This window comes from Drosophila busckii, chromosome 3L, assembly GCF_011750605.1.
Source record: "Drosophila busckii strain San Diego stock center, stock number 13000-0081.31 chromosome 3L, ASM1175060v1, whole genome shotgun sequence".
Taxonomy (NCBI): Eukaryota; Metazoa; Arthropoda; class Insecta; order Diptera; family Drosophilidae; genus Drosophila; species Drosophila busckii.
This window is the reverse complement of record NC_046606.1, coordinates 12,530,255-12,547,593: the sequence shown is the minus strand read 5'-3', so window position 1 is coordinate 12,547,593 and position 17,339 is coordinate 12,530,255. Positions and strand designations below refer to the sequence as shown.

Below are 17,339 nucleotides of genomic sequence, written 5' to 3'. Positions count from 1 at the left end.
AAGCGTAAGCTTGAGTGCTGCTATTAACTGCTGTAAGTAACTGTACTTACCAATTGAGATCCTTGCAGACAGGCGCTTCACGTAGTGTGCCATCCCAGATGCGCAGCATGCCGCTGCAATCCTCTTGAGTCTGCAGCACGCCAATGGCCCCCACCGAAGTCTCGTCGATTTGCCCAAACTCGGGATCCAAATTGAACTTTAGCATAGATATCCATACTTTAAACCTGGACACAGGTGGATGCATGCCCGCTTGGCTGTTGGTGCGGCGCGACAAGCTCAGATGGTCAAAGGTCTTGAACACGCCCATGCCTTGCAAATGGTAGAGGCAAGTGGAGTTGGGCGCCAGCGAATGCTTCGGATTCTCGAGTATGCCACGACCAGCGCCACGTATCCAGAACTCACAGGGCTTCTTATTCTTCGAGTACGTGGGGCTTTGTATGTCCACGAACTGCACTTCAACCTGACAAACGAGCAAAGGAATTTGTTGAGCAGTGATTACATAGAGCAAAGGCAAAGGCAGCCAAACTTACCTCGAGCTGAAAGCCGTAAAGCGGCAGCACCTGCGAGGAGGTGCCCGTAAAGGTGCCAAACGGCGACGTGCTGAACTCGACCAGCAGCTCGGGGCCGCTGGAGACCGCCGCAGGCACTGCCTGACCGCCGCCACAAAACTTCAATATGATGGGGTCACGTGTGGTGTAGCCATCGTATACAGTAGTGTTGCGGAATTTATAAGGCACACAAAATAGGCGCAAAGAAGAGCAACAAAGGATGTTGCGAGGAGAGTGCATGAGGAGAGCACGAAATGAGTGACAACGAAACTGAGCTCTGATAAATGTGGGTGGGATGGCAGTGTGGCTACCATGTACCATGTAAAGTGCCATAACTACGTATACAAGAGGGACAAGAGAGCTTGAAGGCCAACAGTATGTGTATCTATGTGTGCGTACGTGTGTGTCTGTGTGTGTGTGTAAGAAAGAGAGGGGCTTAAGTGCTGTAATTGCTGTGGCAAAGACGACTTCAAGTGCAACTGGCAACTGTGCGCTTATATTACTTAATGGCCATTAGGCGTATACGTGATATTTGGCAACGTTCTGCTAAAAAAAATACCAGCAGCCGCCAGCAAACTGTTAATGGGTTTTAGGTGCAATAAAGAAATTATAGCTCAAGTCTATAAATATCTAATAAATAATATATGCTGCAGTTAAGTTTATTACGTATACGCAACAATATTTCAAAAATCTACAGCAATGCATTTGAATTTCATTTGAATTGCAAAACTACAGCTTTACTCAATTTGAATATATAAATTTGTACGCCATATAAACCTAAGCTAAGCTCATTAGTTATGTCTGGCTGTGAGTTTGTTTATTGCATTGGCATTTGTGCATAATTTCATGTACTCTAATTGAGTTTTGGCCTCAGTCGAGGTCAAGCTCACACCCCCAACTGGTTTGGGCTTGAGGTGGGGGCATGTTGTTTATACATTTTGTACCTTTTGGCCACGCATGACAAATTAGTTTTGTGGCTTGCGAGTTTTGCATTAATTTAGCTGAGGGTTTCGTGGAGCCAAATGAGTGCCCAGCATTAGGACGGAAAAATCTGGTTACAAGGACCGAAATTTATTGAAGCGTATTTGCATTTCTTACAAAATGCAAAAACCAAGCAGAGCGACCAGACCAGGCAGAGCAAGGACTGGAGTTTGTGTTCTTTTTACGTTAGCCCGACTCTTTTCCCTTCCTTTTTAAATTATGCATCAGTTGCAAGTGCTTGACTTTCCGGCGATGTATTCACACTGCAGCACAATGGTCAGTACTTTGGACAGTTTTGGATAGGGCGGACAAAAAAAGAGGAATGATATAAAATAAACAAAGAACAATTGAGCAGAGGCTGGTTGTGCTGGGCCATATTTGTATAATTCAACGGATGCCTTAGCATGAATTGTCGAAAGTGATGTAGCTACGGTAGGGCCCGATTGATTCAGGCAGTGATCCCGCTTGTGGCACACAAGCGCAGCGTTTAATGGGCAACATCCAAAAGGAATTGCAGCTAGTCGCGGCGGGTTCACAAAGGGTGCAGAAGTAAGGCGAGCCGCGCCGAAGCCGCGCCGCGTTAAAGCCGACAGGGTTTAGTTGACGCCAAATTGATACATAGTTTTTGTATAGCGCATAGAAGTGCAACCGCAACAGGGGCGAGACGGACTGACGACGGATTGGAGGCAGGCAAACTTTAGTGGTGGTCAAACATTTTAGTGTATTCAGGAATAGTCGTAGCCATGGGCACATTTGAGAGTTCGTTAAGTGCTTTGCTTGATGTGTGGAGACCCGCACCGCATGAACGCTCGCCCCCCCTTTTTCCAGCCCAGCTCGATTGAGCAAACGGCGGGGGCTTCGAATATTTGCGGTAGTATAAAGAAGTAATAAAGCTATAGACCAAAGCCAGGGGGGGCAGAGTGGTAGATATGAAGAGGATTAGAAATGATGCTGTGGTCATATTTACACACAATTTTACATTGGGACAGCTGCCAGGCACTTTGTCCAATTTGCGGGCAGCGCAGCTTTACCATAACAGCCTCGCATAGATTCTAGTTTAATTACATTTTTATGTACGTATATAGCTTTTTGCTTGAGTAAGAACGTATATGAAGTGTGTGGTTTGTTTGTCTTTGTGGGTCTTGTGTGGTGTGCGATTTATTGATGTGCGTGTCGATGTTCATTATATAAGAATGACGAATTCCTGCCTGACACGACACACGTGATTGCTCTATGCATATTAAATACATGCGAAAAGAGTCAGGCTTACAAACTTTTAATTCTCTATGCCAAATAAACGTGTTGTTGCTATTTGATTTTGCGCTGACTGATTGAATTTTGTGAACCTTCTTTAAATTTCTGCTAGGATATTGCCAGCAGTAGTATATGCTACATGAATAAATATGTAGTGATAGAATTAGTCGTTTGTTGTGGTGGTGGGCGGTGATTATTCTCTCGCACACGCACACTCGCAACAATTGTTGCTAAGTTATGGCCTATATTGGGAGTGTTGGATTGTAGTGGGAGTGCGTCAAGAGCTGGCATATGGTAGTGGGTGGTTGGGTGGTATTTTGCTTGTGAGAAGTAACGTGCGACGACTACGACTAAATTTGTATTTATTTATTTCTTTTTGTTATTGCTGTTGCTTTTTGATTGTTGTTCAGTGAAGTGGAGTAGGCAATGTGCGAACAGAAGAGCAATTTTTGTTTTTTTTTGTTTATCGTTCTATTTTCATGGGAGTGACTGTTGTGCATTGTGATTGGTATTATATGATTATGATAACATTTGAAAAGAGTCTCGTTGGGTTGTGAATGGCTTAAAGTGATTATCGAGTAAAAGTTGTTACAAGTGGACGTTAGCAATGATGGCACTGAGCAGAGTAGACTGACAGAGATCAAAGCGGTGTGGTGTGTGTGTGTGTGTGAGCCTCATTAGCAGCTCAAAGCAAAGTGTGGCGGCTTAAAGATTTATCTTTAGCCCTAAACAGACGAGTGTGTTGCCAATGACAAACAAAGCAGCAGCTACGAAATTAACACTTCCTCCCACAGCAGAGGCAGACAGACTAGCATCGCTGTTGCTCAAGGCAATGTTGGGCTAGGCGGACGGACGGACAGTTGGATAGACTGCAACTGGGCCACACATTGGGCCAGGCCTACTCGCTGTGTGGGTGGTTGGGCAAACAACAGATTTTACAGCTTTGCGCATCTCTTTTTCAATTTTTTTCGTTTGTTATTTTTTTTTTGCGCAGTTTGCCAGCCAACTTTGGCTAGTTGCAGCTGCTTTTGTGCTGATTGCCGGCCATTGGCCAAGCGAAGGAAATAATTTTTATGCCGTAGCGGCGCTCGTTAAAGTTGGCAAAAAGCAAGAGCACTGAGCACGCCTTGCGGGCTTAGTCAAAGGCAAAGATGCCACAGAAAGAGACAGAAACAGAGCGCGAGAGAGAAGAATTTAAAAGGCAGATTTAATTACCTGAATGTAATCGCAGTCGTTCCATGTTTTAAGTCGTGGCTCAAATTTTTTGTCCTTGTCGTTGGCGCTGGGCGGCGGTGCCATTTTGTTGGTGGCAGCCGTTTCCTGTGTCGAAATCCAAACCAGATTGCCCTTGGGCTGTTTAACTAGAATCAGCGCATGCTTGCCATGGGGCACATCGTGCTATGGAGTGAACAAAGTCAAAGGTACAATTAAATTCAAATTAATGAGGCTGCAACTTTGAGCCAACTTATATATAAAATGAAACATGTTTTCATTCTTTTCAGCTCCACAGAGTACGCAGAGATAATTATAATAAAAGCATGTTAAATTTTACGCTGTAAATGGCTTTTACGGCCACTCTATGTGGCATTCTTTATGACAGCGCCAACCGTAAATGCGGGGGCGGCTTTAATGCGATCAACAGGGTAAGAACAAAAGCCCTGACGTGTCCCTAGCGCAGCTTAGCGGCACCTACTGGGAGCGCTGAGCTGCGAGCTGCCAGCTGCTTACCTGTCGCACTGCATAATAGCAGGTGAGGTTGCGTGGATAGATGCCCGGATAGTTGGGCGATTGCAGGCGACACGCTTTCTTGTCGCAGTCGCTGTAGATGCGGGAGCAGTAAGTGCCTGGTATAAGGTCGCCTGGGGACGAAGTGTAAGCATTATGTGCCAGCTCATTAGCATGTCAACTTGGCTCTTGGCTGTTACTCACCCAAATAATATTTGGGTTCAGTGTAGTTCTGGTTGTCCTTGGGCAGCGGCTTCTCCAGCGAGTCCATAAACGTTTTATTGTTGGCATAAGCGCTAAACAAGCTAAAGTCCTGGCCATAACGATCCGAGCGCGCACCGCTCGAATTAGTAAAGTCCTCCAAAGCACCGGCCTGTGCCTGCTGCTGCTGCTGCTTTCTGCTTCTTTTCTTGTGGCTGCGATTGTGCCACTGACTGAGCTCTGTAAACAGCGTAAGTTATTAAAAGAGTGAATTCCTCAGAGCTCCACTGTGCTGCTGCTGCTGCTTACCCGTGAGCTTAATGCCGCCATAGCGTGTCACCGAGCTGTCCTTTGACAGCACCTTGTACCTAATGCGAAAGTCAAAGTTATAACCGCTTTGATCCCGCGCCAGTCTGAAAAGAGAAAAGCGCATTAATTGCAAAGTACTACAAGCTGCTGCCGCTGCCGGTGCCGCCGTTGCATGCAACGTTTGACGCACCTGTTTAGCTTGATGGTGAATATTAGCGAGCGCGTCTCGCTGTAGAATAAAACTGGTCCCCACGAGGTGCCGCACCACATGCCGCCAATGGGCGTGCGAGCTGTTTCGGCGATTTGCATATAGCCATCCGGGCAGCCTTCGTGCACGTAGCTGGTGAAGCGGCCAATCGTAAAGCTATCCAGCGTCACCTGTAGTCAGCAAGAAGAAGAAGTAGAAGTTACTGTTAGTGTTAGTGTTGGCAGTTGTAATAAAGTTTTGGTCAGTTTGATATCAGTGCGGCGCGCCCCACACTCCACTCCACACTCCATTGAAGGCAGTCAAGCGTGGCAAAGGTGTGAACTGGCATTATAACTAACAAGCGTCGACGCCGGGCGCTGCTTGGCTACGAAAATAAAGCTGTATCCTCTTGTCTGTCCGCTGCCCGGACCGAGCTCCAGCTCCATCGCCAGCCCTTGGCCCTTGTCAGTTCTAGTTACGCTACGTGCGCTGTTAGCCTTTGGGATTTGCACGCTCTGCTGAAGTGGCTTTGAAATCAATATTGCCTCAGTTTGGAGCGCATTGTTGTTGTTGTTGTTGCTGTTGCTGGGGCATCTTTTGTTGCCACACTGCTTATCTTTTTAATGGCTTAGTTTCAGCCCGCTTGGCAGCAGGAAAATGAATTGTGAAAAACGCCACTCACCTGCACCACATCGCCATGTTGTCCACCCGCTGCCGTAAAGGTGAGCACACATACAAATGGCACACGATCCTGCTTGGGACGATGCAGCTCCAGCGCATAAGTCTGGCCGATATCGCCATAATAAGTGCGATTGCAGCCTGCGAAGAAACGAATTGCAAGACAATTATTTTATAGTTACTTGAGCAGTCTGGCAACGCTGCGCTAAGCTTAAGCGTGAATACATTGTAATTTACACCCGATCTAATTGCAATTCTCATGTGTGCATTGACACAAAATTAATAACAACAGCCTAAAGCACTGAAATTTAATACAAATTCGTTTGCTATTAGTTTAATTACAAATTTAATGGATTTGAAGCTAAACACAAAAGAGCAAATCGATTTTACTGCAATTTAGCTGTTAATGTGTGTGTGTTTGTTGTTGTTTTCAATCAAATTTAACATGCACCTGAGTAGTCATCAATACTCAATTAGATAATTATGCACACAGCATTTGCTGAATAGTATTTTGATTGCCCTGCGGGCCAACAACAAGAACAACAGCAATTTAATTAGAAGCTTTTAAGCTGACATGGCCATAGAAGAAGCGGCTTTGGCCATAATTGCAGCAATTGTTGTTAGTCACTGCTCTAGTGTAGACATTGAATGCTTGATGGTGCAATCAATCATCAATATTCATATGCAGACGTTTGTGTGTGCTCATTTTTCAATTAAAAACCCAACACGTTGTTTTTATTGGTTTTACTCATTGCCTTTTTTGCTGATCCTTTGCTGCTGGCTCATTGAATGCCATTGAAAATACTTAATTAAATTCATCAACGCTTGACATGACGTGGCGCACCGAATGACTGGCACTGGAATTGGCACTGGCACTAGAGCAAACAACCTTCTCCGCTGGGCAGCCAATTGGCAATGAGCGCGCAGCAGTTACACTTATAAGCCCACTCTACCTGCTGCTGCTGCTGCTGCTGCCAGCAGGAGGAGCGGCATGTAAATGTAAAGCCATGTGCCAGAGCCTGCCTGCCTGCCTGTGAGTGAGTGAGATTGTGAGTGACAGGGTGAGAGTGCTTAATTACATTTACACATGCGGCTGCTGTGCGCTTAACGAACAACACTGAGCGAAACAATAAACACACACAGTTCAAAATGTAGCGCAATATACTCAAGAGCTTTGGCACAGTGTAACTTTAAATGTTTACTCAGCAAATGAGCACGCATTGAACTCGAATAAAAACCTTTGCCGCTCTCTCAGCTTCAACTGCTACGTTAACTTAACATAATGGGCTGTCCAGCTGGCTTATTGTTTGGTCAACTTACGTGTGCAGAAGCGCGGCTCATCGCTGCCATCGCCGCAGTCGTTGTTGTTGTTGCAGAATTTGCTGATCGGTACGCAGCGTCCGTTGGAGCAACTGAACTCGGACAGCGAGCAAGCTGCAGCGGCGACAGCGGCAGCGGCGCCTTGCAAATTGGCAGGATTGTTGGCAGCCGAGGATGCTGCAGCTGCTGCTGCAACAACAGCAGCTAAGCAGAGTAGCAGCATCAATGTTGTTGTTGGTGCTGCTGCTGCTGCTGGCTGACGTTGCCTGTTGTTGCTGTAGTTGGAAGCCTTAATTGTATGACATTGTATTGCATTTGTTGCTGCAGCGCTTGAAACATTTTGTGTGACGTTTTGTGGCGCTCATTTGACTGCCACAAGCTGCGTTGCTGCTGCTGCTGCTGCCTCATGCTCGTTAATTCACTCAGTCTGTTTCTGTTTGTTGCGGCAGTGTCTGTTGCACGTTGTTTCAGTTTCTTTGGCCTTTTTCTGCTTTTGTATTTCTGACGCCATTTTAATGTCATTATTGTAACTGCAATAAAAAGTGAAAAGCAATTATAAATAAATTTAATTAGTTTATGGTTTTTTTTAAATGTTTATTAAATACGCTTTTTAGGACAATAATTGTGTTTGCGCTTTAATGAATTTAAATACGACTCAGTTGGCGATTTATATGCCAAATTTATGACCAAATATTTATCGGTCGTGGCATATAAATTGAAATAAATACGCTGCTGCTGCTGCTGTTGTCAGCGTCGCAGTCGGCGCCATAAATTTTTGCAACATAAACAATTTTTTATTTTCAGTTTTATACTTGCGCACACGCTAAGGACGAATTTTCACGCGCGCTGCACATTATGTGCCAAAATATGAGTCGAAGGGGTGGAGTGGGCGTTGGGTGGCAGCTTTGAAAAGTTGTTTTTGCGTGCGCCGAGCGTGTAACGATGCCTTGTTGTTGTTTTGCCACACACACACACAATGGTTATATATGTATGCATTGTATGTGGTCTGTTGCAAGTAGAGAGCAGACGTTGTAGAGGAATTGATTAATGTGTTTTTTTGTGCAGCGCTCGTCCGAGAATGAGCAAAGGTGGAGAAGCTGCTGCTGCTGCTGTCGATTGCAGCAGTCAGTGATAACGATGAGCATAAGCAACAGCAACAACAACAACAACAGCAACAAAATGTGCGCTCGCTCTCTCTTTTTTGCTGATGATTTATTGACGTTGTTTGGGGCTTGCAACGCGTGACCCCAAAAAACAGCAGCGTTCAACAATAACAACAACCACAGCAGCAGCAGCAGCAACAGCAACTGACGTAGTAAAGCGTAACAGCAAAGTCAATGAGCGCCAGTGGGAAATTACATACGCCCTTGGGGAATGGGGTAATGCAACAAAAAAAATTGCATGAATGTAAGAGAGACAGTTGCATAATTTTAAATTAGACGCACAGACATGCAGCAGACTGGCGGACAGCTGGACGGAACTACGGCGGCAGACAGCAGATGACAACAACAGCAGCAGCAGCAGCAGCACGGAAACTGATGTTGTGCTGCTGTTGCATGAGCAGCTGCCGACTACCAAGTGCGCTACAATGTTTGAAAATTTATGAAAATTAAAAACAGCAAACAAAGTTAACAATTGTTGCCTAATTAAATTAGACTTTGCTTGTTTTGTTTAAGCCAAAAGTGCAGTGCACTTGTTAGCGCATAAAGTGGAGTTAAAAAACATGTTGTTTCCAACATTAGCATGGCAGCAGCTCCAGCTCCAGCTCCAGCTGCTGCTATTAAGGCGTCTGGCGTCAGCAGCAATGTTGCCACAAAAATCAGACAGCGCGCCAAGCGAGTAAAGGACCTGCTGTAATGGCTGGACACAGTTGAAAAGAGAGAGAGAGAGAGAGAGAGAGAGAGACTCCACTTGGCTGCTGACTAGTCGTGCATTAAATTGCTAATAATTTTTGATATGCCAAACTTTGTTTTTTGAGCCATAAATGCGCTCAACCCCTAGAAATCTGAGCAAATTGCATTTTGTCTATGGCTTTAAGACTTGGCCAGCAGTTTGGCGCTTTGTGCAGCGTCAATGGCAGTAACAGTAAAGTAAACAGCGCTGTAAACTTCAGACAAAACAAAAGCAGCAGCTAAGACTTAAGGCTGCTGCTGTCAAAAACCTTTCAAAATTTGCACTTGTAGATTGCGGATTGCCCTGCTGGCCGGCTTCCTTGGTGCTGCCTGGCTGGTACTTTGTGGTAGTTTCAATAACACAAGTTGTTTATTGTGGCGCTTGCTTGCTTATCAACACTAGAATACCACACATCACACACCAAGCGCACATATCTGTTTGCAATGGAGCTTAAAGTAAAAGGCACGAGTGCAGTCTAAAGATTAAAGAAGAGAAGCAGCAGCAGCCACCACATTTACTCAAATGCTTCAACTTTACGTGGCATGTGTGTGTATCAGTATCAGTTTGCCGCACATGCCACACACACACAGCTCTCAACCTCAAGCAGCTCACATCAATATTCCAGCAAACCTCAGTATGCGTTTGTGTGTGCCTGTGTCTGTGTGTGTGGCATATGCAAAATAGTTGCATGCAAGCATAAAAAGTGTTGAAAGTCATGTACGTTATTCGTTGCTGTTGTTGTTGTTGTTGTTATAGCCAGCGGCATTGAGTGTTGTGTGCTGCTTCAGTCGCTTGCAACTGCATTGCTGCAACATCATCAACTGCCAGGCCGGAAGAGAACTTGACTTATAGCACAGCAGCATGCCACGTACGCCCCCGCACTGCCCCTCCCCGCCCGCACTTCATTTCCCAACAAACAAAGTTTGCGCTTGCACAGCCGACGCAGCGGAAAGGGATGTGCTGCAGTTATCTGCTGCTGCTGCTGCTGCTGCTGCTGCTGCCGCTGCCGCCGCTGCCGCCGCTGTCGCTGCCACAGATTGCTGCACGCTTTAAATTTGCACAACTTTACATTGCATACTTCAAGGCGTAACAGTCGCGCCTTCGTGTCTCATTAGTGCGCACAAATGATAATTGCAACAATTTGCCAAAATATAAGCCACACGACAAGTTGCTGCTATCGACCGAATAAGTCGCAAACTTGTCAACGCAAAAACTCAGTTAGATTTTGGCAATGAAGCGAAATTGTAACGAGCTAACATGTGTGTCAGTTGAGCTATTCCCATGGCAGGGCAGGCAGCGCTGGCAAATTTCCCTTGGAGCTGTCAAAAAGTTTCTTTCGACTGCCATTAGAAGCGCACACCACACGTAGCTAGCAAACGAGTCATGTGTGCATGCAAAGCAAGCGACAAAGTTATTTAAACGTCAACCATGCCACGACCTCAGCTTGTCAGCTTTTGTTTCATTTTTTTACTTCTGCTGCTTTGCACATTTGGCAAAAGACTTTCACTAAGCCGCTCAAAGCGCTGCAAAGTGCGTGTCTGTGCCACAACTTGGGGCACATACGTGCGCTGCACGCAGTTAATGAATTTTGTTACATTTCTTTTCATGCGTACACTTTGACATTTTTTATTGAGCAATGCCTGTCTGAGCAATAGGAACTCAGTTACCAAATTGCCAAATTTTATTCTTAGCTCTTTGCTTTCGATTTGAATTTGCTTTGCGTTCACTTTTTGATTTTTATTTCATTTACAGCGCACTTAATTGCTTTCGAACTGCTATTGCGCTGCTTTTCTTGCAGTGTATAGCGTTTCACTTTTTGACATGCTTAATACCTGTTGGCTTTGGCATTTAAATATATGAGCGCGCGCTTTCAGTTTGTGCAGTTAAACTTAATTTAATGGGCATTTGCAAATGTTATTTTAATGGCCGCGTAATTAAAACGAATGCGCCACACTTGAAACTTAATTTAATTCTACATAAATTTATGCGCTCTCGCACTCACACTGCTATCTCTTTCTAGTGTCCATTGTTTAGCCTTTGATTCATTGATTCATTGAAACGCCAACGCCAAAGTGTATTTTAATTTGATTTCATTGTTCACTGCCATTGCCTGCCACGCTGACTGGCATTTTGGATATGAATTGAATGCCGTGCGCCGCAGCGTTTTGTGTGCTGTGTGGCAGTTACTTGAGTTTGAACTGCAGATTTAATTTTGACTGTGCTCATTCATGACATTTATTCGATTAGCGCGCTAACAGTGGACACAGCTCTGCTGACACGAAATTTTAATTAGTTTTTAGCACCATTTGTGCTGCAAGTGTTGAACGTGAGAGCAGCGGTCCATTCATTGATGTGGGGCTAATTAATATGACAGACCCAGGCGCGCAGCCTCAGGCCGCCGTCACAATTTTGAATTTCATGCGTTGCCATTTTGTTCAACTATTTGCAATTTTGTTCAATGAATAAATGTGAGCTGTCAATTAAAAATGCAGTGCACTTGGTCAACACTTCTTTATATGCATATTGATTGTTATAAACTGTTTGCAACAAGAAAATACTAAAATGTGGTATTATTTGTTTTAAAAAGAACTAAATTAATGTTGAATGTAAAAGTTTAATTTGAATTGTGCACAATTGAGTGCTGGTTGATAAAGATAAGGTAAGTATGATGGATTCATAGGTAGGTAAGGTAATTATTTGATTGCAGCTTTTCAATTCTTGAAATTTAAATAAAAATTAGTTAGCAGCATAGCTTATTTTACTATAACTTGCTCAAAAACTATACAATTGTTAAATAATTTACTATTTGATGCTTGAAAAACTTGCAACATTACACTTTCGATTTAATAACTTTTAGCTAAGTACTGCACCTTCCATAAAAATATTGAAAATCTTACAATTTTTAAATTTTAAGCTTACAGTTTTATTTATAGGCATGAAACTCTGAAACTGCTCCCAATTTCTCTAAGTTACAGCTTGTCAAAGTTTTGATTTTTTGCTATTTAGTTCATAGCTGCACTAAATCCGATTTTATTTGAAAAGCCGCAGCCAATTTATGTCAAAGCTAATAACTATTTACTCTACAGTAACATATTTTATTTGCCTACATGCGTGGCTTACTCTAGAAACGTTTACACTTGTCAAATATAACTTGTGGCCCACAACCAAAGCCCCAAATGCGGCAAAAGGGATTCTAATGAAAAATGTAACTGAAAACATGTGTACTTTGGGCTGCTATCAGTCAATAGCTGCACTTTGAGTGCAAACAGTACGCATACGCAATGTTACGTATACGCACTTGAGTGTATGATGAATTTTTGGTTGAATTTGCGCAGCGTTGACAAAACAAATGTTAGTTATTTATGCGCATGTGAAATGCGTACGTATCGAGTAAATATTTAAACTGAATGTGTGTGTGTGTGTGTCTGTTCGTGTGTGTGGCAAGGCAAATTGGCAAATTGCCAATGCGTAGACTGTTCGCATGATTGATGTGCCATTAAAGCGATTGAAGTGGTCAGAGCACAACAGATTCAAATCAAAATCAAATTGTGAAGCAACAACAACAACAAAATATAGATGAGTGCACAGCAATTGTTGTTGTTGCTGTTGTTGTTAAGATAAATGTTTGCAGCCTCTGAGCTAAGCTGCTACACAAGTCATTAATTTTAATGTTTGCAAAATAACTTTTCTCTTTTTTTTTTTAAATATGCCATGTGCCTAACGCTGCGTTGTTTGTACTTATTGTGCTTGGCAAATAGCAAGCGTGTGTGTGTGTGTGTGTGAGCTGATACTTTAGCCGCATCGCTTGAATTACTTTTGCCTTTGTGCTAAGTAAACACACACAAAGCTTAAGCGGGCGCAGGACTTGGGCTTGAGTCTCTGTATGCGTGCCAAGGATTTGTCAGCCTATATATATGACTCACATATGTATTTGTATGCCTGTCTGTGTGTGTGTCTGCTTGTGTGTATGCAAACAAGATTTTCGCACACAGTTCAGCGTAGGCAAATGCTACAAATTTGAAAAGCATTTGTCACATCCTGCAAGGCTGCTCGCCTCGGCTTGACTTGGCTCAGCACGGCAAGGATATGTCGTCAGTCTCTCACATGTGTCTATGCGTGTTGCGTCGTAGTGTTATTTCATTTCATTTCGTTTCTCGTTAGATTTTATTTAAATTCCAAATTGCTTTCTGCCGCCGTAATTTGTTTCCTATGCAAATCTGTTGGAAAATTTGCTGATAAGATTTGCAACAGCAAAAAAAAAAAAATTAAGCTAGCTTAAGGCCTAAGCACTCTTCGGGCTCTCAGTCTATGCATAATGCAATTACAACAGTTGTATCAAACACGCTTCAAGTTGTGCTTGTTGTTTGATGCAATAAATAAAAATTGCTTGGCAAAAGTTGCGTTAGTCATTTAAACGGCAGAGCATCCAATGCAGAGATTCAGCCTGCGCCGCTTGTTGCTCCCTTGGCCTAGCTAGTCGTTCTATTCAAGTGCCACTCAACTTTTGTAAGAGTGAAGCGAAGCGGCGCTAAAGTGGCTGCTGCAGCTTCAATGTTGCAACAAATCGAAATAGAAATAGAGAATGAGCTGGAGTCAGAGCCAGTGAGAACGAACGAAGAATAAAATCAAATTTGAAGTGGCGAAGGCGCTGCTAAGAGGCGTGGCAACACAAGCTCAAGAGCTATTTGCATAATGCGGCTGCTGCATGAATAAACCATGTCCTTGCCGAGTCCTGTGCTGCTGCTGCTGCTGCTCCTGCTGCTGCCTTTTGTGCTTGGGAAAAACGCTTAAATCAAATCAGGCTCAACACTGGGCAGGCTTTAAATGTGGGCGTGCGCGTGGGAACAGAATTGAAATCCACAGACGGCGCAGGTTATGACAAGCCACCCAAGGACATGTATAAAGTAAATGGCAGCGATAAAGCGGCGCACACGCTTCATTGAACACTTTGGTGTAGGCATTGACAAAAACTGAAAAAAAAACGAAAAAATAAAACGTAACATAACATGCTCCAACCCAAGACTTTCATACGCTGTGGCTTTAATCCTGTCGCTAAGTATGCTTGGTTGGGGCTATGTCTACCCCTTTGGCATATCAAATGTCAATGCCCACGTGAAACTATTTCCAGACTGACGACCGAGCAGGACAGCAGCAGCAGCAGCAGCAAGCAAACTCATAAGCCAGCGACCAAATATGAAATAAATCACTGGGCGGGTTATTGACACGTAAGCAAATATTTGCGCCCACATAGACACGCAGCCAACAGGCACTGTGGCAAACAGAGCTGCTTGCTGGGCGGTGGATTGGGTGGTTGGCTTTGACTAGTGGCAGCCGGTAATGTTAGCTCGTCGGCAGCTCTCATTTCCTTGGCATGCAAAGCAATGCGCGCATTGCAAAACTCTTAAGAACTTTTGCAAGGCAACGAACATGAAACGACCTGAGTAACCTCAAAACCAAGCCCATCCATTGCTGCTGCTGCAGACGCGCTGCGTCAACAGCAAAGTCCACTTAATCCAAATTCTGTAAAAATTGTCAGCGGTTGGGGGGAGAAAACTGCTTCAATGTTAGTTCAACCTTTGCCAACTTGACGTTGACAGCGCGGCAATGTCACAACTGCTGACGTCTATGCATAAGTATGTGTGTGTGTGTGTGTGTATATCTGTGTGTGTGTGCATGTCCTGTCATCAATTTTGCCTTGAATTTGTTTACCCTTTCAACGCCAGCCTGTCATATGCGTTGACGATGGCAGCGACTTTGACTTTATGTTTGCCTCTGACATTCACGTGTAGGCAGAGGCGAGCGACTAAAAAGGGTTGAGCTCGCCTTTGTTGTTGTCTAATGTACGGTGAACAATTTGCGACACATGCGTGTAGCAGCAGCAGCAACAACAACAACAAAGCCAACAGCAGACAATGTTAGGCAATGAGGCTGCTTATCTTGAGGCTAATTATGGCTAAAAACTTGTGTAAGGAATTTGTTAGGCATGGGGCAGTTGTATTTAAAGGGGCCAAACTTACAGTTTACAGCATTTATTTGCCAGATATTACGTATACGCAAGCGCTGGCGCTATTGTCATTTGTTAAACTTGAAAGCGGCACTTGAATTCAAATGGCAAACTTACAGTTTACAGCATTAATTTGCAGCCAAAGTCAGATATTAAGTATACGCGCTGTATTGCTTGCCAGATATAAAGTATAAGCAAGCTCTAGCTCTATTGTTATTTATTAAACTTGAAAGCAGCAGATGAATTTTAAAGTTCAAACTTACAGTTTAATGCATTTATTTGCCAGATATTAAGTATACGCAAGCTCTGACGCTATTGTCATTTGTTAAACTCGAATGCGGTACTTGAATTCAAATAGCAAACTTACAGTTTACAGCAAAGTCATATATTAAGTATACGCTATCGATTGCTGTTGGCATTTCTGGCAAGTCATTGGCACTTATGCCTTAATACCACATATCGCATAGCCCAGCCACGCATTTAAGCTGCCATTCATGCTGTGGCATTCAGTGCTTGACGCGCTCTATCCATGGTTAAGTGATTGCTAAAATGTATTTGCATAATTTCTACAGATTTTTCAATGCTTGTCTGCGTTGCAGCTGCCACCTGTGCCACATGCAGCGCTGCTTACTTCTGTATGTGTGTATGTGTGTGTGTGTTGAACATGCCAGTTAAGCGTCGACACTCTTATTTTTTTGCCAGCTATATCCACATGCATGTTTTCCATTTTTTGTGCTGCTGCTGCTGCTTACATTTTGCATATGCGAATATTTTATGCAGATTTATGTCAACTTTACTGCTACGTGTCCTGCATCCTTGCCTGGCAGCCAGCCAACCAGCCAGCCTCAAGTGAGGAGACTAACCACGTGCACTTCATTGAATTAGTGTGAGTTAAAGTTTGTGCTACTTGTCAGCCAGTGTTGTAAATTTTTGGTGCAACAGCGACAGCTAAAAACTCTTGTCCAAACAACAAACGCACAACAAGCAGCAGCAGCAACAACAACGACAACGACAACAACTTGTGTTGCCCTACTCAACATAACAGGCACCCCCCTCCTACACTTCACCCCCTTGACTGCGTAATGTGCCTAGTCCTACGCGTGTTGCTGTCGTCGCCTGTCGCTTGCGCTTGTTTCCTGTCGCGCTACATTGCCTACTGTTGCCGCTCTGGGGGCGGCGCCCGCTCCGATTTCGTTCTCTTTCTTTTCTTTTTTTTTTAATGAAAAGAAAACTTATCTTCAACTTTATGACGATTTCAAAGCAGCTCTCGAGTAGGTCTACTAAGCAGCGAGCGAATGTTTTCCCACTTCACTTGTCGTCGTCCCGTATTTGTGTTTTGCGCTGCTTTTTCATTTCCTTTGTGCGCGCGCCTGCAGTCTGAGATATGTTTGCCAAGTCAGCTGAAGCCTGAAGTGGGACAACACTTAATTTTGTGTAAGTACTCACTCAGCTCATTAACTGTGCGAACGGGCGAACGAACGTCTTGCCCAGCCGAAAGCCAAAAGGGAAATTAAATTTCAAGACGGCGTGCGTGCGAATCCGTTTAGTTTGCACCAAGTGCGGCCATCAATCTGCAGCGGCAAGTTGAATGCCGCACGCACGCATGAATGCCGCTACGCCTTGGCCATAACTCAGGCTGTGTGTGTGTGTGTGTGTGTGTGGCTGTGGTTGAAGGCCAAAGCCAAGCTGCGGCTGCGGCTTGAATTATGGCCAGCCAAATGGCGCTGACTAAGTTGAGCCATTTTGTCAACACATGCGACTGGTCAAGCTGACGCTGACTTAAACTCGCTTAAACTCGCTCAACTCATGCGTAAGCAGTGCAAAGCTCGCTCAACAGCGAAACCACTTTAAATAATTACAATGCAGCAGCAGCAGTCGCAGCAGCAGCAGCAACAACAATATGAAACCCAAAATAACAAAAGCAGAGACAGCAGCAGATCATAAATGGAAATGGAAATGTAAATGAAAATGAGAAAAAAAAACAGCGCAGACCACAATATGTAAAATATGTAAATATGCTAACCACACACGCACACACACCACATGCAATGCAGGCGGTAATTAGAAAGCAGCAGCAAGAAAAAAAAACCTGGAAATAAAAAATGGCGGAAAAAATAAATTTCAGGCCACGGGTCCAGCAACAACGCACAACCCTTCAGCATAGAAGAGAGAGAGAAGCGCATTAGTCATGACAATAATATCTATTAGCGCTGCTGCCAACTTAACAACAATCAACCAC

The 17,339-nt window shown here is 44.1% G+C and overlaps 1 protein-coding gene across 1 annotated transcript in view; it reads right to left on the bottom strand.

The window, feature by feature from the left end:
- Positions 1–17,339, bottom strand: part of LOC108597923 — a 37,167-nt gene that overhangs the window by 3,963 nt on the left and 15,865 nt on the right. Inside the window, 10 exon segments of the mRNA XM_033293528.1 lie at positions 51–460; positions 531–714; positions 3,991–4,181; positions 4,512–4,642; positions 4,713–4,949; positions 5,019–5,122; positions 5,209–5,396; positions 5,888–6,024; positions 7,204–7,421; positions 7,424–7,733. Of these exon segments, the coding sequence (XP_033149419.1) occupies positions 51–460; positions 531–714; positions 3,991–4,181; positions 4,512–4,642; positions 4,713–4,949; positions 5,019–5,122; positions 5,209–5,396; positions 5,888–6,024; positions 7,204–7,421; positions 7,424–7,733 (2,110 nt within the window).